Source organism: Arachis ipaensis, chromosome B04, assembly GCF_000816755.2.
Source record: "Arachis ipaensis cultivar K30076 chromosome B04, Araip1.1, whole genome shotgun sequence".
Taxonomy (NCBI): domain Eukaryota; kingdom Viridiplantae; phylum Streptophyta; class Magnoliopsida; order Fabales; family Fabaceae; genus Arachis; species Arachis ipaensis.
The window spans coordinates 2,307,678-2,326,674 of NC_029788.2; the positions used below are offsets into that span (position 1 = coordinate 2,307,678).

The 18,997-nt window shown below is 34.9% G+C and overlaps 2 protein-coding genes across 6 annotated transcripts; both read left to right on the top strand.

Annotated features, from left to right (window-relative positions):
- LOC107638262 lies at positions 1,159 to 13,312 on the top strand. Of its 4 annotated transcripts, none has more exons than XR_002360476.1 (6): positions 1,159 to 2,037; positions 10,688 to 10,740; positions 11,466 to 11,653; positions 11,729 to 11,946; positions 12,033 to 12,123; positions 12,594 to 13,312. XR_002360476.1 is itself a non-coding variant. In XM_021120407.1 (4 exons), exons 1-4 carry the CDS (start codon positions 1,536 to 1,538, stop codon positions 11,784 to 11,786), a joined length of 801 nt encoding a protein of 266 aa, XP_020976066.1. In that variant the 5' UTR covers positions 1,159 to 1,535; the 3' UTR covers positions 11,787 to 11,980. The 4 variants fall into 4 exon arrangements, 2 of the variants coding, with proteins under 2 accessions (XP_020976066.1, XP_016196932.1); XR_002360477.1 differs by having other exon boundaries at positions 12,630 to 13,312; XM_021120407.1 differs by lacking the exons at positions 12,033 to 12,123; positions 12,594 to 13,312 and having other exon boundaries at positions 11,729 to 11,980.
- LOC107638261 lies at positions 15,209 to 18,177 on the top strand. 2 transcript variants are annotated; one of them, XR_002360478.1, is made up of 2 exons: positions 15,209 to 15,488; positions 17,679 to 18,174. XR_002360478.1 is itself a non-coding variant. In XM_021120408.1 (2 exons), exon 2 carries the CDS (start codon positions 17,695 to 17,697, stop codon positions 17,929 to 17,931), a length of 237 nt encoding a protein of 78 aa, XP_020976067.1. In that variant the 5' UTR covers positions 15,235 to 15,488; positions 17,573 to 17,694; the 3' UTR covers positions 17,932 to 18,177. The 2 variants fall into 2 exon arrangements, 1 of the variants encoding a protein (XP_020976067.1); XM_021120408.1 differs by having other exon boundaries at positions 15,235 to 15,488; positions 17,573 to 18,177.

The window sequence follows — 18,997 nt, forward strand, 5'->3', positions numbered from 1 at the left end:
CTCAAAAATATTTTCTGTATAACTTAATAATTTTAGATGTGTTACAATTGAAAAAATTAATTTTTACGAACATACATTTCAATACTTTTAAAAGCGTTATTATACAAATAAGTAATGAAAAAATTCAACTAATAATAAAAAAAATTGTTGAAAACTATAAACCTTTATCAAATTTTTATTTGTTATCTTTTTTTTCTTCCGAATACCTGCAATTGCTCTTTTATTTATCTTTAATTCGGTCTAATTATTTTATGTTGGTGGTCATCTCTAATCATTCTAGAGATAAAGATTAAAAAAATAAAAAGAAAGAAAGAAAAAAGAAAGTAAAGAAGAAGAAAAAAATATTGATGCATAGACTGATAATTCATTTATTGTTTAATTCAAATGTTGATATAATCTTATTAAAATTTCATTCGACAATGATGATGAATGAGTTTTGAGTTAGCATGCAAGTCACTTTAAATAGGAACAAAATAACACGAAATTTTTGTGAAGAACATGAGAGAGAAGAAAAAAGAACGTATACGAGAGAGGAACTGAATTTTATATTAATAAATGTCATATAATTATCAGTAACAAAAATATGTCATGATTAATAAAAAAATTTTCACGCGTCACTCAAATTTCAAAAATATGCCAGCACTGGGGTTCCAACTTGAATCATTCAAGTTATAAAGGGAGCCTCCTACCACTAGGACAAGCTTACTTTTTGTATTATATTTTATCTTTTTATGAATATAATATTAACTATTAGATATATCCTAATTAATAATTTATATATTAATTCTTTTAGTCATGCAAATTTAATATATTTTTTTATCTTTTTGTTCTAATGAATAGTGTTCATATTAATTTAATTTATTTTTATTTTATATTTACTCTTTCTTATTTTAATTATTTTTTAATTATATCATTATTAAAATAAAAATTTTTTTTTTTTATGACTAAAAAAAAAAAAAAAAAAAGAGACAAAATCAAATTAATGGGGAGGCACTCGTTTGGGTTGAAACGTGAGGTGAATTGGTGTTTGTACTTGACTACATCAAGTTCAAGTACATCAGGACTCAGGTTGTGTGATTCTTACGTTTTCCACTTCCACATTGACCGTCAAATTTTACTCATCTCAATCTTTTCAACGCCATTCTGCACCCGTTGTTTTATCCAAGTGTAAATTCCTAAATACTTGGGAGGCACTCGTTTGGGTTGAAACGTGGCGTGAATTGGTGTTGGTACTTGCTACTTGACTACATCAACTACATTAGGACTCAGGTTGTGTGATTCTGATTCTCCGTTTTCCACTTCCACGTTGACGGTCAAATTTTACTCATCTCAATCTTTGAAACCCATTCTGCACCGTCATTCTTTGATTTTCCACTCCCACCTTCACCTTCTTCTCCCGCTTCTCTCTCTCTCTCTCTCTCTCTCTCCATGGATATGCATTTTTATGCTTCATCAAAGGCAAATAACTTTGCCAAAACCGACTCCTACATTTTCCCCTCTCAAAGTTTGCATTTTTAGGGTCTTCTTATAATCTCATGGACTTGCAACCTAAAACCGAACCTGGTTCACCTCCGATCCCCGCTTCTTCTAGCAACCATGGAAGCTTGAACGAGCTGAGCACTTCGGAGCTCTTCTCGGGTTTACGCACCAACTGTGATAAAGTTGAAGAGGTTTTGTTGGCCAGAGATGCCAAACACAAAGCGGAGATTGATTCCCTCGTTGTGAAGTATGAATTGGAGATGCTACAGAGGCTTCACACTGAAGATCAACTGAAGAAGAAAGAGCAACAGTATCAGAATTTGGAGACAAAATGGTTGGATGATAACAATGCCATTGCTGCACTTAGGATCAGATGCAGTGAATTGGAGGATGAAAATAAGAAGAATTTGGAGATCATTCAGAAACTGAAGGATGAGAACTACAGATTGGAAAAAGAGAAAATCAATGAAGATGCAAGGGCTTTGAATGAAATTGCTGTTCCTGATTCTCCTCCTTTCAAAAGAAAGAAAGGTGTTGGACACTGCATTGGTGAATCAGGTATGGAAACTCTATGCATGGTTCTCTTATAATATAATTGCGAATCGCTTGAATTTTACTTTCAAACATTTGAACTAGATAGACATGTTTGGATTTGTATACTTTGGTTAGATTCCTAGATAACTTAAAGCATGATATTTTGAATGATAAGGCTCAATAACTAGTATAAAACACACATTGTTGACTTAAAGAATGGAATAGTAACCTCAGTATTCATACACAGAGAAATTATCATAAACACATTGTTCATGCGGTTTTGGAGCCCATTTAGGTGTATTAAGCCAATGAAAATGGAAAATTAATGAGCATTGAGGGGAATAACTAGAGGATAACTCTTTGGGGATGGTTTTCATGGTTTAATTCTGCTTGTATTGTTTGTTGTTAATGGCCCTAATGAGTTCATATTTATGTTGCTGGGATTCTTGTACTATTCTCCTTGCTGTGCCTTCCTGGAGCAAGTTGAGTTTCTTTAAAAGTTTAAAATTAAAATCTAAAAAAATAAAAAGAAAAGAAAAGAAGATAGATAAGCACATTATGACGTATTTATTTGGTTGATTATTGTAGAAGATAATAAAATATAGGTGTAAGACTTATGAAACATAATAATATATAAATAAAAGTATCTTAAAGTATTTATTGAGTTATCCGATACGACACAAATGTGATACAGATGTAGCAACTGGTTTCAACTTGGAAGTACCTATGCATCAGTGTATGTTACCTGTTTTATTAAGGCAGGGTTTAGGTCATAGCTGTGATAAGTTGAGAAAAATGTTTTAATAATGGCATTGAACTAGTTTGAAGCAGATTTTATTAGAGATGAAGCATTAAATGAAGCCTCATTTAAGGAAAGATCACCTGCTGGGCCATGGCTTGTTTACACAAGAAGGAATAGACAAAGGTAGAGTTGGGAATATAAATGAGCAACTATGGAAGCTGCTTGTTGAATAATCTGAATTTGTAAATCAAAGGGATTCAGCTATAATGAATTACAGGAAAGGGGGTGCATTAGCAGCAGAGTGTATGTTGCATTAATAGCTAGACAAGATTGTGGGGGAAAACTGGGTGCATTTGGAATTCTTATTTATCCTTGTTTTGTTGAATTTATCTGTCTTTGCTTTTGCATTGTATCTCCTATCGATAATTTTGTGATACTAGCAATATATATTACAAGGGAATGAATATTGTGCAGAATATTAGATTACGTTAAACACTAGTTTTAGCATTATAGCTGAACTCCAATGTTTGTGCCTATAATATATATTTTGGACTTTACTTGGACTCAACGACTACGGTTTCCTATTAACCTAACTTAATATTTGTTTGCCTTCTTCGTTGGGTCTTATCAACTTGTTCCGGGGTTATCTGAAACGGTGATTTGGGCCTGAGCATGAGGTCCAGACTCCTTTAGTGGCAGCGACCAACTTGTTCTTGGTGCTTAAGTTAGCAAGGGCTTTAAACAGGATTTTAGTAGATTGGGACTTGAACATACTTGAGGGGTGTCAGTGTATTTATAGTAGAATAGATAACCACTTTCTTAGAGTAGTTCCACCTTTGTTGGTGATGGATAACTGTTCTCTTTATTTTGGGAATTTGTTGAGATCTATCTTCTAGATGAGGTAGAGATAGTAGAAGAGATTTAGGGAAGTAGTTATTTATTTAGATAAGTAAGGCTGGACCTCCTTATTGCATCTGACCTCTGAAAAAGTCGAGTAAGTGGAAGAGGTCACCCTTGGTGGGCCTTTATCCTTAATAGGCCTGACTTTGTTTTGGGCCAAGGTATGAACAGTGCCTCTGCTTCAGTCCGAACTTTTCATGAGATCGGATTCAAGCATTTGTGGTTCAAGATTCCTTTGTTGGGTACACCGCCTTCATGAGGTCGGGTATTCGACGTGTTTCAAAATTTTGAAACGTTGCACTTTAGTGACATGGCACACATTACGCGGCAGTTTCCTGAGAATCCATGCGGTGCGTTAAGAGGGGTGCAAAATGTCTTTTTTGCCCCTTGTCTCTTATATAAGCTTCACCTCTTCCCTCTTCCTTCTTTTTCCATTTTTGAAATGCTCATTCACCTTCTCACTTTCTTCGCTCTTTCTTCATAATTGTTTATCAGTTTCAAGATTTCTCCATCGTGAATCTTTTTGAAAATTTCACTTGCATTTCGGAGAGGAATGTTCGTGTTTCTTGCTGATTGATGTGTCCTTCTATTTTCGCGTTTCATCAAGGTTGGTGCTTTGCCCATTTTCCTTGTTTTTTGTTTCGATTGCTTTGGGTGGTTCTTGTAATGATGTTTTGAATGGTAATTTGAAATGTTGGTGACTTTCAGGATGTTGTTGGTGATGGAGACTTTATGATTTATTTTTTATTGTCGCTCACTTGTTGTGTCTTGAATCTATTGAAACTGTTACTGTTTGAGATTTGTTGCTACGGATTATAGTTGTATTGTTCCCAAATGGTGCCACTTTTTATGATTGAAGGTCATACCATTTCTGTATGTTGAAGATGACGCCATTTCTGTATATGATAATTTGTTGTGACGATTTTTCCTTTGTATGTTGTATTTGTAGGTATAGCCCTTATGTCTCCATCTATAATCCACAATATGTTGACCAAAGTTTCATCTCACCTGACTTGGGTAGATATAATTGTTCTTACTCCCGTCCATGTAATTGATAGAAAGTATGCTGAACAGTTTTGTAGACATCATAGGCTGTGTGAAAATCTGGAGGATGAGAGAAAGTGTGAAATTATTGTTGCTGATCCTGAGTAGAGTGTGTTTTCCCCAACTTGATAGATCGAAATGTCATTTCTTTTATGCCTATGATTGCTTTTTTACCAAGTTGGACGTTAGGCTACCTTTTTTTGATTTTGGAATTAATGTCCTCTGGGTTTGCAACGTCACTCCTATCTACACCATAATTCGTGGGCTTTTTTGAAAATATACCGGCTTCTTTGTCGGGAATTAAATGTTCGACCTTCCCTTAAAGTCTTCTTCTACCTCTTTGAGCTAACCAAACCTTTCGGTGCCAAAAAGATAGGATGGCTCTCTTTTCGTGCTGTTTAGGGTAGGAAAGTTTCGTTATTTTTGACGAGTCCTTCCACGATTTTAAAAATTACTTTTTCAAAATCCGAGCCGTTAAGAATGTCCGACCTTTCTTCTTTGATGAGAACGAGGAACCCTGTTTTCCTTTTTACTGGGAAGAGAAACCTATAATAGTTAAGTATAATGTATATGATTTAAATGAGCTTGAGGAGAGCGTAATTGGCCTGCTCCATGAATGTTGGGGACGGGCTCCTTATTTGGATACCAAAATTTTTTAGGAGATCACAGTCAACTCCAATCCGAGCTAGGTAGCCCTCTTTCCTTTTGCTTATAAATTTAGTTGTATGGTTGTGTTGATGATTAATGTGTCTTTATTTGGGTGTTGCAGAAAGGATGACTCCTAACTCGGCTGCCATGAAGACACTTTGGGCCATTAGGAAAAACGTTGTGGCTCGGGGCATACAATTAAAGGAAGGTGGTGAAACTACCGCCCTGTCCTCACCCTCGAAATCAGACTCGGGCGCGTCAGCCTCTCGAAAGGTTATACCCATCCCGGCGTCTCGGCCAATTCCTCCTATTTCCACCTTGGACAGTTTGACTGCCCGTCCTCCACCTTCTTCCTCCGAAATGATTCTTGCTGAGTTGGAGGGTATATACGACCAGAGCTTTGACGGGCTTGCTTGGAGTGAAAAGCACATTCTTGCACATAGCCACATTAGTATGGATGATGCGTCCATCAAAAATCATCTCCAGCTCCTGGCCCGAGGTGGAATTCGGACGGCAGGCGTATGTGCAGCCTTGGCCAGGGAGTTGGAGAAGACTCCCCTTAATGCCACCCATAGTTCATTGGTGGCTTCACAGGCCGAGGTGGTTTCTCTGAAGGAGGCAAAAAGGGAGCTTGAGGAGGAGAGGGATGCGTTGCTATCCGACTTGGGTAAAGCTCGGGTCAAAGCGAAACAGGCGGAGGCAGCCTTGGCTATGTCGCACGAGTTGAGAAAGGAAGCAGAGGAGAGCTACACCCGCGTCTTTGGGGAGAGGCTCGACCTCGTGGATGAGCTAACTAAGGCCCGGGACAAATATGCAGAACTCGAGGACTCTGTGGCTGAGGGAATGGACGAAATGTTTGCAAATCTAAAGGCCCAATTCTGTGTCATTGCTCCTGAGGCGGACCTTTCCCTGATCAGCCCAGACAACATTGTGATAGACGGAAAGATCGTCCCTGCTCCCGAGGAAGATGAGGAGGTTCCCTTGTCCAACCCGAATACTTCGAAGGCAGATGTCGGTCAGACTTCCTAGAATCCCGATGTTCCTCCTGGGAATGAGGTCGTTAGTGGCGAGATCCCTCCTCCGACTGGTCTGATTCCTGTTGTGCCGATTTCTGAGTATGACTCGACCCCTTTCGTCCGAACCGATGATGCTGTTATAGGAGAGTAGCTCACTCTTTTGTAGTTTTCCTTAATTTTCGTAGTTTGAATGCCTGATATGTGGGTCTTGGATGAACATCTTTTGTAATAACTCGTAATTGTCTAAACAATTTTATTCGGTAAAGAATATCACGTTTTGTTTTGTAAGTTCCGACTTCAGGTTAGTCGGACTTTGCCAAGTTACTTTTACATTTTGTTTTTGTGTTGCCTTACTTTTGAGGTCGGTCTTACGAATTGCTTACATAACTTTTTACATTAATTTGTACCACGTCGCTTTGTCTTGCCAACCATTCTTGATCGGATAATGATTTTCGCGATTTGTCGAGTATAAACTAATGCGTTTTTATAGGAAACTTTAGAAAAGAAGTGGATTTATCATTGATAGACGAAAAATGCCTTACATAAGTTTGCTACTAAGTATTTTTATCTACCCTTAGCCTTTACTATGGTGCCTCATTAAAATTCCCTTTAGAAAAAACCCTTCTCAAGAAAAAATCATGAATTCGGGAAAAAGAGTACACTAGGGAACAAGGAGCGCTTCCTAACTGTAATATCTTTTCAAATTACATGCGTGCCACCACCTTGGGAGTTCTTTCCCTTGTAAATTCAAACACCTTGTAGTAACATTTTCTCAAGATTTCAACAATCTTGTAAGGTCCTTTCCAGTTTGCAGTCAGTTTTCTATTGCCCGACTTCTGAATCCTGATGTCATTTCGGATCAGTATAAGGTCGTCGATGGTGAAGATTCTTTTGAATACCTTTTGATTGTATCTTAGAGTTATCTTTTGCTTTATTGCTTCCTCTTTGATCCAAGCTTATTCTCGGACTTCAGGGAGGAGGTCGAGTTCTTCCTTTTGTGCTCGGATATTGACCCCTTCATTGTAAAAGATGACCCTTGGAGATTCTTCAACGACATCTACAGGAATCATGGCTTCCATTCCGTAAGCAAGTCAGAAAGGTAACTCCCCTACTGTGAATGAGAAGTTGTCCGATATGTTTATAAGATTTGAGGAAGCTCATCTGCCCATGCCCCCTTTTGTGTCTTGTAGTCGGCGTTTTAACCCGGCTAATATGATTTTGTTCGCAACTTTAACTTGTCCATTTGTCTGAGAGTATTCTACCGATGTGAATTGCTGCTTTATCTTGAGGCTGGCCAGCAAGTTCTCAAAGGTTGAGTCTGTAAATTGAGTTCTATTGTTTGTGGTGATGGAGTGGGGAATTTCAAACTTTGTGACAATGTTTTTGTAGAGAAACTTCTGATTTCGCTGGGCTGTGATGGTTGCTAATGGTTACGACTCGATCCACTTAGTAAAATAATTAATCTATACTGTAAGGTATTTTACTTGTCTTTGAGCTTGAGGGAATGGTTTGAGGAGATCGAGACCCCATTTTGCAAAGGACCATGGTGAGGTGACGCTGATAAGTTCTTTGGGAGGTGCAATGTGAAAATTGGCATGTTTCTGGCAAGGCGGACACCTTTTGACAAACTCGGCTGCTTCTCTTTGCAAGGTCGCCAAAAGAAGCCGGCTTGGATCACCTTCTTGGCTAGTGACCGGGCTCTCTAGTGGTTCCCACATATGTCACTGTGTACTTCCTCTAGAACATCTTTCGTATTAGAGGTTGATACGCATTTTAGGAGAGGTGTTGATACTCCTCTTTTGTATAGAACATTGTGGACCAAGAATGCAGTTGTTTCATATTAATTTGTTATATTGATCTCTAATTAGGCAAGAATGCAGTTGTTTTCAATAAAGAAGTTGATATTAAGCATCCTTATGCATTGGAGACATCTTGCGTGCAAGATTTGTTGCATCGTAATTGGTAGTTTCATGTTCAATACATCTATAAGGAAGCTAATTGTGCTGCTGATTCTTTGGTATCAGTTTGACATTCTTCATATTTCCGTATTTGTGGTTATTTTTCTCCATGAAATGGTTTTCGGAAGTGTTGTGGGAGATGATATAGCTGGAGTTTTTTTCTTTTTCCCCGCCTTTGTCCCGTTGTATATACCATATAGAAAACAAAGCTTGGCAAGCTTGAGAACACAGTTCCTTTCTTTCTTTATCTATTTATCATTGTTATTGCAGTTTTTCTCATAGAGAGCTTTGCCTCCTTCTTGGATCCTCCAGATTTGGAATTTATTTCTATGTTTGCTTCTGCCCATATGGCTTCTTGCTTCCTTCTTCCATCAATGAAAAATATAGATGGAGTGCCTATCTGGCTATCTTGCTTGGTTGGACATCTGGAAATTCTTCATCCCCTAATCTTTTGGAGCTTCATTCCACTCTAAGTGCAGAGGTCCTTGAGGTCCTTGTGCATCTTTCTGATTTTGGGTTCAAAAGGTTCTTGGATTGAGAGAACTAGAGCTGTTCTACTCAAACCTTCCCTCCCAAGAAACATGGAAGAGTTAGTGAAGCTTTCTTTCGAAATTGCTTCCACTATATCTTGCTTGGAAGGCTCCAAACATGAAGCCTTCGAGCTTTCTACTCTCCTTGACGTGATGAATGCTGGTATTGGTGTTGAGTGCCATCCTATAGCAATTGTGTTATCAGAAGAAGGTATTGGAGGAAGGTCAAAAAGTTCTCACTTTTCTCTTTTCTCTTTGACATCCCTGCATAGGATTGTGCCCCTTTTGTTGCTTAATGCCCTTTTATTCTGAAAATACTGTTAAGTGATTATTGGTGACATCATATTTCAGATTCATGTATTTTGGATGCATAGGTAACACCCCTTTGGTGACTCTTTTGTTGTTGAGCCTTAGTTTTATGAAATATGAATGCTCAGCCAATGCAAGAATTTCTCAGAAAAAGATTGCATGCATTATAATTTTAACAAAATATAAAACAAAACGTTGTAACCAAACTCCTATCACTTGTGCTCATATTTTATGTTGGACTTGAGTCACCAGATGTTATGTTGGTAGTTCAATTGGGACCAAGAAAAAAGAAAGAGAAAGTTGTGCCTATATTTTATCAAATTAGGCAAGAAAGTTCGGACATGCTTTTCAAGAATTTGCTGACGAAAAGTGTTGGGAATTCATCCGGAATAATCAGTGTGCAATCGTCGTTACAAGTATAGAGTAATGAAATGGATTTGTCAGAACATGAGGAGAATGAAAAGAAAGAACAGGAACTTGTGTAAAAGAAATGGTTGTTCTATTCCAACAACTATAAATATGTTTACATTTGACAACTATAATCTACAAACACAAAATACATAGAAAGGAAAAAGTGTGTGAGTCTATTTTGTCTTTAAAAAATCAAAAAGAGAAAGAAGGACGTGTTCACTCTTTGATTCTTCTCTTTTTTCCTTCCCCATTTTTCTCTTTCACTTTGATTTTGCTTCCCTCCTAACAATGTTCTTCTCCGAACTCTTCTTCTTCCCGACCCAAACACGAGTGATTGAAACAGTGAGCACAGGCCGCACGATGAAAAGCGAAGGCAACAAACAGCTACCCCAACCGGTGTAGTGTGGAGTGAAGCCAGCAACGACAATCATGGCCTGTGCAATGCAGTAAATATTGAAGACAAAGACAGTGATGACGACAACATGTTTGAAAATTTTTTTACAGCACTGGGATTTTGTTGATTTTGCTTGGTAAGAGAGAGCTTTTTGGGAAGTAGAAACAATATAGGTTTGTTTTTGGTAACTTATTTGAAGCTCTTGAAGCCAGAACATAACACTGGGTTCCCAAGGTTGTTTATAGCCTCTTGCAATATGCAAATCTGATCATAGTTATGGTAAAGATGATCAAAGTTGCATCTAGTTGGTGCTGATGAAAGGGATACATTGGCTTTCAAGATTCATGTCTCCACAATGATTAGCAAATATTCCTACCATTTTCATTTTGCAAATATAAACTATGTTGTTGGTATTTATTTATTTTTATAGTGGAATTTATTTGGGATTTTTTTTAAATACATAAAATAACTTAATCATTTACTCATGTATTTTTTAAATTATTCATATTTTTGCGTTATATTACTTATATCATTTGTTATGGCGATAAAATATATGTTATCTTGTTGTCGCAACGAACGAGATAAGTAAGTGTTGTGACTAAATAGCCAGCCTGATGATGAGATAGAGTGGAGACAAGTAATCATTTTTTTGTTTGTCGTAGTTTTGGCTTTTCTTATGCTTTCTTTGAGTTTCATCTAAGACATTATGGCATGCTCTTCAGATATTAATAGACTGAACGAGAAATGGCACATTGCTGGAGCACTCGACTTTGAGGTTAGTTTATATTTTATGTTTTGTATTTTTTTACAATTAAAAAGTGAATTATTTCAAATTAAACCTTATGTTTAGTATAGAATTATGGTTAGGGTTATTTAGGAACACTTTTATGCATTAGATGCAATATTTAGAATTTGTTAACTTGTTTAGATGTACTATATATGTAGCATATACATAATACATTGTTATCCGTGGGTTTCATATGTTTGAATGAAATTAGATAAAGTGATAGTGTTAGGTATAATAATTTGGGAAAATTTTCAAGTGTGCCGTTGTACCGGTGTTTCAGTGATTTTTAACCGTTTGATCTTAATTATAAAAATATATATAATATATATAATTAAGATCAACGGTTAAAAATTACTGATATACCGGTATGACGGTACACTTGAAAATCTTCCAATAATTTGTTTTAGGTAAAATTTAACATTTTTTTTTCTGTGAACATCTATTTTTTCGGCAACATGTTTTGATAACTGATTTTTTTTTGTGAACATGAGCCTAAAGGAAAAACTGAACATGACACTTACTTTTTGGTTAACAAGTATATATTTTTTTAAATTTGTTGTTCTTTTAACTTTTTAATATGCTTATTTCGTTTACCTTTTCTCATATATATGTTTTATATTGTATTAATATACTCATATTTCTTTATTTTTATTGGTTGAGTTTAATGGTATTAGTTTTTCTTTTATCTTATTTTTTTTAATCTTTTCCCATAGAGATATCGACTATTACTTCCTAGGCGGAGTAGTCACACTATGTCTCCACCAGAGGTACCTTTGCCATTTCTCAAGGAGGCTCATTTTGGAGACGCTATCCAGCTTAAGGACTTTATCTTTGACAATACCTTAATATCTGCATTTGTTGAGAGATGGAGGCCGGAGACACACATTTCATCTATCATGGGGTGAGTGTACGATCACTTTGCGGCAGTACGTGCGTTGCTATATCTTAATGCTGATTGGGGGATACTTGATAACAGACAAGTCGAACATTCTTGTCCATATTCGGTGGCTCCCATTGCTAGCAGACTTCGATAGATGCCGACAGATGTCATGGGGATTGGCAGTGCTTGCATGGACGTACCATTCTCTTTGTAGGGCGATCCACCGCGATGTGACAGACATTGTTGGATGCATCCCGCTCTTGATATCTTGGATATACCACAGGTTCCCTCAATGGGGACCTAGCGACAGAGATGTAGCCACGTTCCCTTTTGTTTTTTATCTTTTAAATTTTTATAAAATTTCATAACTAATGCATAATGTTAATTTGTGATGTACTAGGTTGGTCGGTCTAGGGCAGCAGAGCAGGGACCACCACGAGGGGAGGCTGCTGAGATGGCGACACAGGTTGGACACCGTGTGTTTTGATCAGGTATATTATGAACAACTTTAGTTGGAAGCATGTTATTGGTATACTTTTAACTAATTATGTCTTAACCTTTTTAAATATAGTGCTTGTTTGGGCGCCATTATTTTGATAAAAAAAGATATTTTTTCAATAAAAAATATATTTTTTTACTTTTTAGCGTGTTTGGCAAATTTCTAGTAGTAAAAGTAAAAGCACTAGAAAAATTAAAAAAAAAATCTTTTTTGAGAAGCTGTAATTTACATCTTTTTTTAAACGATCTTTTTCTCTTAAAAAAAAGATGTTTTTCATGTAATAAATAAACAAAAAAGTACTTTTATATCGTTATACTCAAATATAATTGATAAATAAAAGGATCTTTTTGCATGAGATATCCAAACATAAAATTACTTTTACTTTTTCATAAGATCTTTTAAAAAAAGATAACTCAAAAAAAGATCTTTTCTTAGAAGTCCAAACAAGCTCATGTCTTTCAGTTCCGATGGACACCCTATGACCGACCTGAGTTGCAGGCTTTGTGTCCTGACTGGTTGAGGAGTGGGCATGAGATCCACACATGGAGGGCGGTTGTGCCACTAGTTTGCTTCAACTTTGTCGAGTTTCATATTGACAGAGTTAAAAGGCAGTTGGGGTCAGACCAACAGATTCCTGAGGATCCTGTCAATGTGGACAAATACTTATCTACTACGGCACGAGGGGATGATGTATGGTGGCCTGAGGTGCTTCGAGAGTGGTACGATCGATGGAGAGCTCGTCATCAGCCATGTCACATGATTACAATCACACCTGAGCCTAATCCCCGTCTCACACAGGAGTATTTTAATTGGTGGCTTGAACAATGTCGCGTTCGGTTCTTGTCTGTTGATGACATCCTAGCCGATCCCAGACTCGCAAAATTGTCAAATGATGTTCCACCTAGACACAAGGCAACTCGCGGAGAAGATCCACTACCCGAGAGCTCGGATAGTGCATCTAGATGTGGAGTCGGAAGAGGAGGAGGAGGAAGTGGAGTATCAACATCATGACAAGTTTTAGGACTTGATTCTTCTAGTGTTTCCACAACATTTAAATTTATTTTATTTATTTAAAAAAATCAAATTTATTTTGTCTGTGGTTTCGTTTTCTATAGGGCTAATAATATGTCTTCTAAAATAGAAGTCACAACATATAAAAATAACTACCTAGATTCTAAGAATTGTCCTAGCAATATAACACTCGGTTTCTTTTTGGCTGAAGATAAAAAATTAGATGCAAGTGAAAAGTGTAAAAGAATGAACTAAAAAAAAACAATTTCTAAAGGATAGAACTTACAATTCAAAATCATAGATTATAGAATTCGTACCGAAAGTAAAAACAATCTCTTTCTCAATATAAATTACTAAATTATCTACAAAAAATTTATTATTCATCTTTATTCAGAGTCCCTATTTAGTTTGCTCCTCTACCAATTCGAGTTCATCGAGAACAATCATGTTTATTTCAATTGCCTAAGTGATTTTTAATTGATCATGTCTCTTACAAAAAGCACCAACAATATTGACAATGCAGTTACTTGTGTAAAGATCTTATGAGTTCGAAGTACTTCTTGAAGCTGCAATCAGTGTTAAGTGTTAACCGCAATCTATGAGTAAAACAATGTACATAATATATTTATAGATAATTATTGAAAATCATAGCTAGTAATTCATTCTATTCACCTCGCATACTATTAGCACTAGTATATCGGCCTTAAATATTTTCAATTTGAAAATTGTGATTGGAAAAAGTAGATACTAATGGGAGTGGATCCTCTCCAGTAGAAAAAAAAACTGGATGGTATCCAGTGTAGGATCTCACCCTTTATTATTCTTTCTTTCCTATTTAATTTTGGTTCCATTTATAGAATTAAAGATGAGAGATCACACTTTATTCTCTCAAGTGTTAAAAAAATGGAGAAGATTCATTTCCGATACTAATTCATTCTTTAAAGTTGATGTACTAACATCACCAACATGAACAAGATTCCAAAATTTGTCTCGAACAATGGCATATAGATCGAAAAATCTCAACAAAATAACCACTTGCTCGTTTTTTCCTATTCATCCCTGTTGTCATCAATAATGATACAAAATTTTGGATCTTCTAAATCTTCCTAATTGAGTTTATCACCTTAGTTGTGAGAATATAATCAATATATAGAACTTCTTTTTTGAATATTCTTAGAAATTCCGTGCTATGGAACAAGATTTTTGTAATGTTCACTAAAATTTATGTGTTTGTATATTTTATTAGTTGGGTGTCAGTGTTTTAAATATGTAATATTTAAAAAGTTTTTGTGTTATATACTAAAATTTGTGTATATGCATCAAAATGTTTATGTTCTAGTTTTTTGAACATATATTAAAAAAGAAAAAGATGAAATCGATGAGGATGATAATAATGATAATAAAAGAAGATGAAGAAGAAAAAAAGATAAGAAGAAATTAAAGAATAACAACAACAACTATGACGACGGCGATGGCGACAATGACGATAACAATAATGATGTTACGACGACGACAACGAAAGAGGAGGAAGAAAAAGAAGGAGAAAGAGAAGCACAGACATAATTAAAAACTTTATTATAAAAAGATTTGGATACTTAGTATTTTTGTTTTTATATTGGTGACATAAATAATATCGAAAGAAAAATATGAATGATAAATAAATTTTTATGTGGTTTTTACTAGCATAATTAAAAAAGGAAAAGTATATGGAACCAAAAGGTGATCAGCCAAAAAGTAAACAAAACTGTTTAATTAGAATCACTTTTTGAATAATCTGTTTGAAAACTGCTCCTGGGATCACGGAGCACAAACCAAAACCCAATTTTTCATGGAGCCCAAACACATTTTGGCTGATTTTTGGCTGATATGTTTTTGGTTCCCTAGTTGTTCTCATTAAAAAAATATATATTTTTATTCTTAAAATATTTTTATAAAATTAATAGTTTAAAACAATTAGATAATAATTTAGTCAAATNCCAACTTAAGATATTAAAAAAGGGAGTTCTATATTCTATAATTATCATTTAACAACTTTTATAAAATATTTTTTTTAATGATATGTTTAATCTATGTTATTAGGACGCAAAGTTAACAAAAACTCTTTTTTCCCGTAAATTCCCAGTCCAGAAGTCTCGGCTGTAATAAACTAATAATATCAGTCCTTCCCACGAATCTGTGGTTTGTGTTGTGGCTGTGAAATCTGAAATTGCAATTTATGGTTCTCTCATTTGAAACAGGAAAAGCGCTCGTCTAATCCAACACTGCTCCGCTTCGCGAAGCTTCTCTCGACTCTACCGTCCTTGCCGCTTTCTTCTTCCACCAACAACATTGACCCTCCGCTCTCGCGTGAGTTCTATTTGTCTCCGACGATGCTCGTTGCTATTATTTTCTCTAATTAATACTCATAATTTGACTCCACAAAGTGTTTGAAATTTATGTGGAAAAAATTGGCTTGGTTCATTCCAATTTAGTGAAGATGCCTCAGGTAATGGTGCTTGAGGATAAGTCGATAAGTTGGATAACCATGTTAATGTCATGATCCAAGTGAGAGAGAGTAAAAACCACAAATTTTTTCCCTAAACTTTTTTTTTCTCCAGTGGCAACTTTATTCTTTTGTTTTGGTTTATTAGCTTTTAGTTCCTAGATGTGCACATTGTGAGACAGATGAGTACTATTTTGTAAAATTTGATTGGGGACTAAAATTCCTCTTTTGCATGTTTAATTGCTAATCTTTGTAATGATTTGAAAATTAGGGAATAATGGTTGAAAAACAACAATGAAAGACTAAAGTCGCCACTCAAAAAACGTTTCTAAACCAATTGGAGGTTTTACTCGGTGAATAGACTAGTGTATGAATTATTTAATTAGTGTACCATCTTGGTGAATTTTCTTAACTGTTATTGTGATTAGTTTATCAACTGTAGTGATTTTTCCTTATTGCTATGTTAATATGGTTTTTCAATGTAAACAAAGGAACCTTGTTGATTAGCTTAATCCGATAAAGACCAAGGTCACTAAGTATTGAAGTGGATGTCATATCTCATAATAAGTTATTTGTGTGTTGTTTTCTGAATCAAGATAATAACATTAACTTATGTACCATAGAAGTTTTAAGTTAACCTTAATCAACAACAAATTCTTTATTCAATAGCATGATAGCAACAAAGAACCGAGAATTATTTAGAAAACTCCAAATTAAAGAGTAATTGATAATGGTATTTGATCTTGTTGAGCCTGAAATTTGTCTTGATCATTTTCACAGTGGTAACATAAGATAGTACTCCATATATTAGTTAATTTTTCTAGTCTTTAGTTTAAATTTAAAATCTGATATTAGAAAGTCAATTTTGGATTTTCATATCTGTGTTTTTTATTACTCATGAAGCTCTTTTGAATCTAGCCTTTATGAATTTGTTGTATTTGATTTTTTTTTAATAATTGTTTCTAAGCTTGTGATTGTATTTGATTTTTTTTTTAATAATTGTTTCTAAGCTTACGATTGTTTTACATGTAGACAGTAGACACTTGTTCCATGTTATTTTTCTAAGAGATTTTTTAGTTGGTCATAATAGGGTCAATATACTCTATAATATTGTTTTTTTAATGCTAAAAAGTTTTATATATGGCCATGTTATTTTTCTAAGAGATTTTTTAGTTGGTCATAATAGGGTCAATATACTCTATAATATTGTTTTTTTAATGCTAAAAAGTTTTATATATGGCTGAAGTGTATTATTCTGATTAATCTATGAGGAGAAAATTTCAGGAAAAAGTAGATAGATAAATTGATATGCTTCCAGTAACATCCATTTTTTAACTCTTATTCTAAGGGTTATTTTGCGTCCTGGATGTCTGTAAATAAAATGATGTATAGATATCTAATTATGTATTGCCATATAAGCAAAAAGTGTTTAATTCAACCATGTGTAATTTTATATACGTGTGTGCATCAAATTCACCCATGTAAATCTTCACCTCTTTTTTACTATCCATCCAAATCCTTCGGGATTATGCCATATTCTATTGAATTCTCTTTCCTTTCCTTTAATGTTCAGTTTTCTCTCTGCTTTGATTTCAATTAACATCAATATCTGTGAAGATGCTTCTTGTTATGTCATGTTAATTGAAAAAGGTTTCATTGCTAGATGAAATATTCTTCTTGGAATGCTTGGTTCCTTCTTGGTTGTTTCTGTTTTTTGTGCAGTGCCCAAAAGAAATATAGAAAAGCAAAAAGGCCAAATACCTAGATTTCAGTTTCAGTAATGGAACCTGTCAATTATTTATGATCGTAATAACTTGGTCTAGTCCATGTCAAGCTCAAATTTTCATGAATATGTAACACCCTCTGTTGAATCAATCTGCTCTGTTAATTCCAGTGTTTGCAATTGCATACCATTTTTAGCATACAACTTATTCATATTCAAATGCAGATGAAATTTGCAGAATTCTTCATAATATTGATAGCTATAGTACTTACTATTCATTCTATGCGCAAGTTATTCTTACATGTCAGTGCTCAATTTGGGAGCTGATCAGATTGTTTTTGCCTTCCATGGGAAACAAAATGGGGAAGCAAGAGAAGGATGATGTAATATTTTTGAAGATCGTACCTCCTGTGGACCAGGTATATGCCAAGTGGCTTGCTAGAGATGTTGAGAGAATTCATCGCTTTGTTCCGAAACATACTCGTGCAGTAAAGCCACCAGATCATTATGTGGAGTACATGAAGTTGAATGGATTGTTGGATGTGGATCTGGATGATCCTGCTCTTGCCCATTTGTTCAAGTAGATATATATAATCTCAGATCTGTATGCAATTCAGAGAAGTAGCATGAGTTGATATACTTGCATTGCATTGTGAATAACTGAATATATTAATGTTTATTTTCCTGTCTTTCATTGCTTTTTCCTATAAGAGTTTCTAGAGTTTTTGTTTCTTAAAATCTTTGTTTGGATAGATGACAAAGAGAATGATTGCTTGGGAGTGATTTGAAAGAAAGTTGCTATATTTATAGTTCAAGGTATTCATTTTTCTCTTTCCAAAGAGGTATGTGGAATGGTTGATGGTTCTAGTATTTTCTTCCTTAACAATGTTTTTTGACACCAAAAATCGTCCAACAACTTAAGTTTTTTTAATATTTTTTCAAAAGAGCAATTATAATGTGTTTTTTATTTTATCTTTTAACTTTTTTTCTTTTCTCTTTTTCAGAAATTACAATTGTTTAAAGAAATTATCCATTTTTTATACTCAAGCTATAAACTATTTGATGATATGATAAACCACTCTGTAGTTTTTCCCTTTTCAAAATTTAGCAAAATGATCAATGTACCTTTGATAGTCTCCAAAGATAGGATGGCCCACAATTCAAAGTGTGTTTTAATGTGACTATAGTTTTTGGGTTTTAAAGGAGCCCATTCATCTTTTTGTGACATTAGAGAAGGTTTCAACACGTGTTTTCTATCACCATTTCACATCTTTAGTTATTGTGTTGGTTATTTACCAATAATAGAAGATTTTTTTTCATAAGTTTATCTATTTTTAATCTCTCTTCTTAATCTTTCTTAATTTATTCTCATAAAACTACACTCGAATCATTTGGTAACTCTACAGGAGAAGAATACTTCGATACAATGGCAGAGTTTAACAATACTCATTTTGAACAGAATTAACCACCTAAGCAACATTTAATAACCCCTCATAATCTCAATCTTAGCTTGGAAACATCCCAAGACGAGGACAACCGCAACCAAGAAGAGTAACACATGGAGTAGCAGAATTTGGGTGCAGAAAGAGGAGGAGCTTTCGGCCATGGAAATTTCTTCATACCTCATGATGGAGGTAGTGAGGTACTATT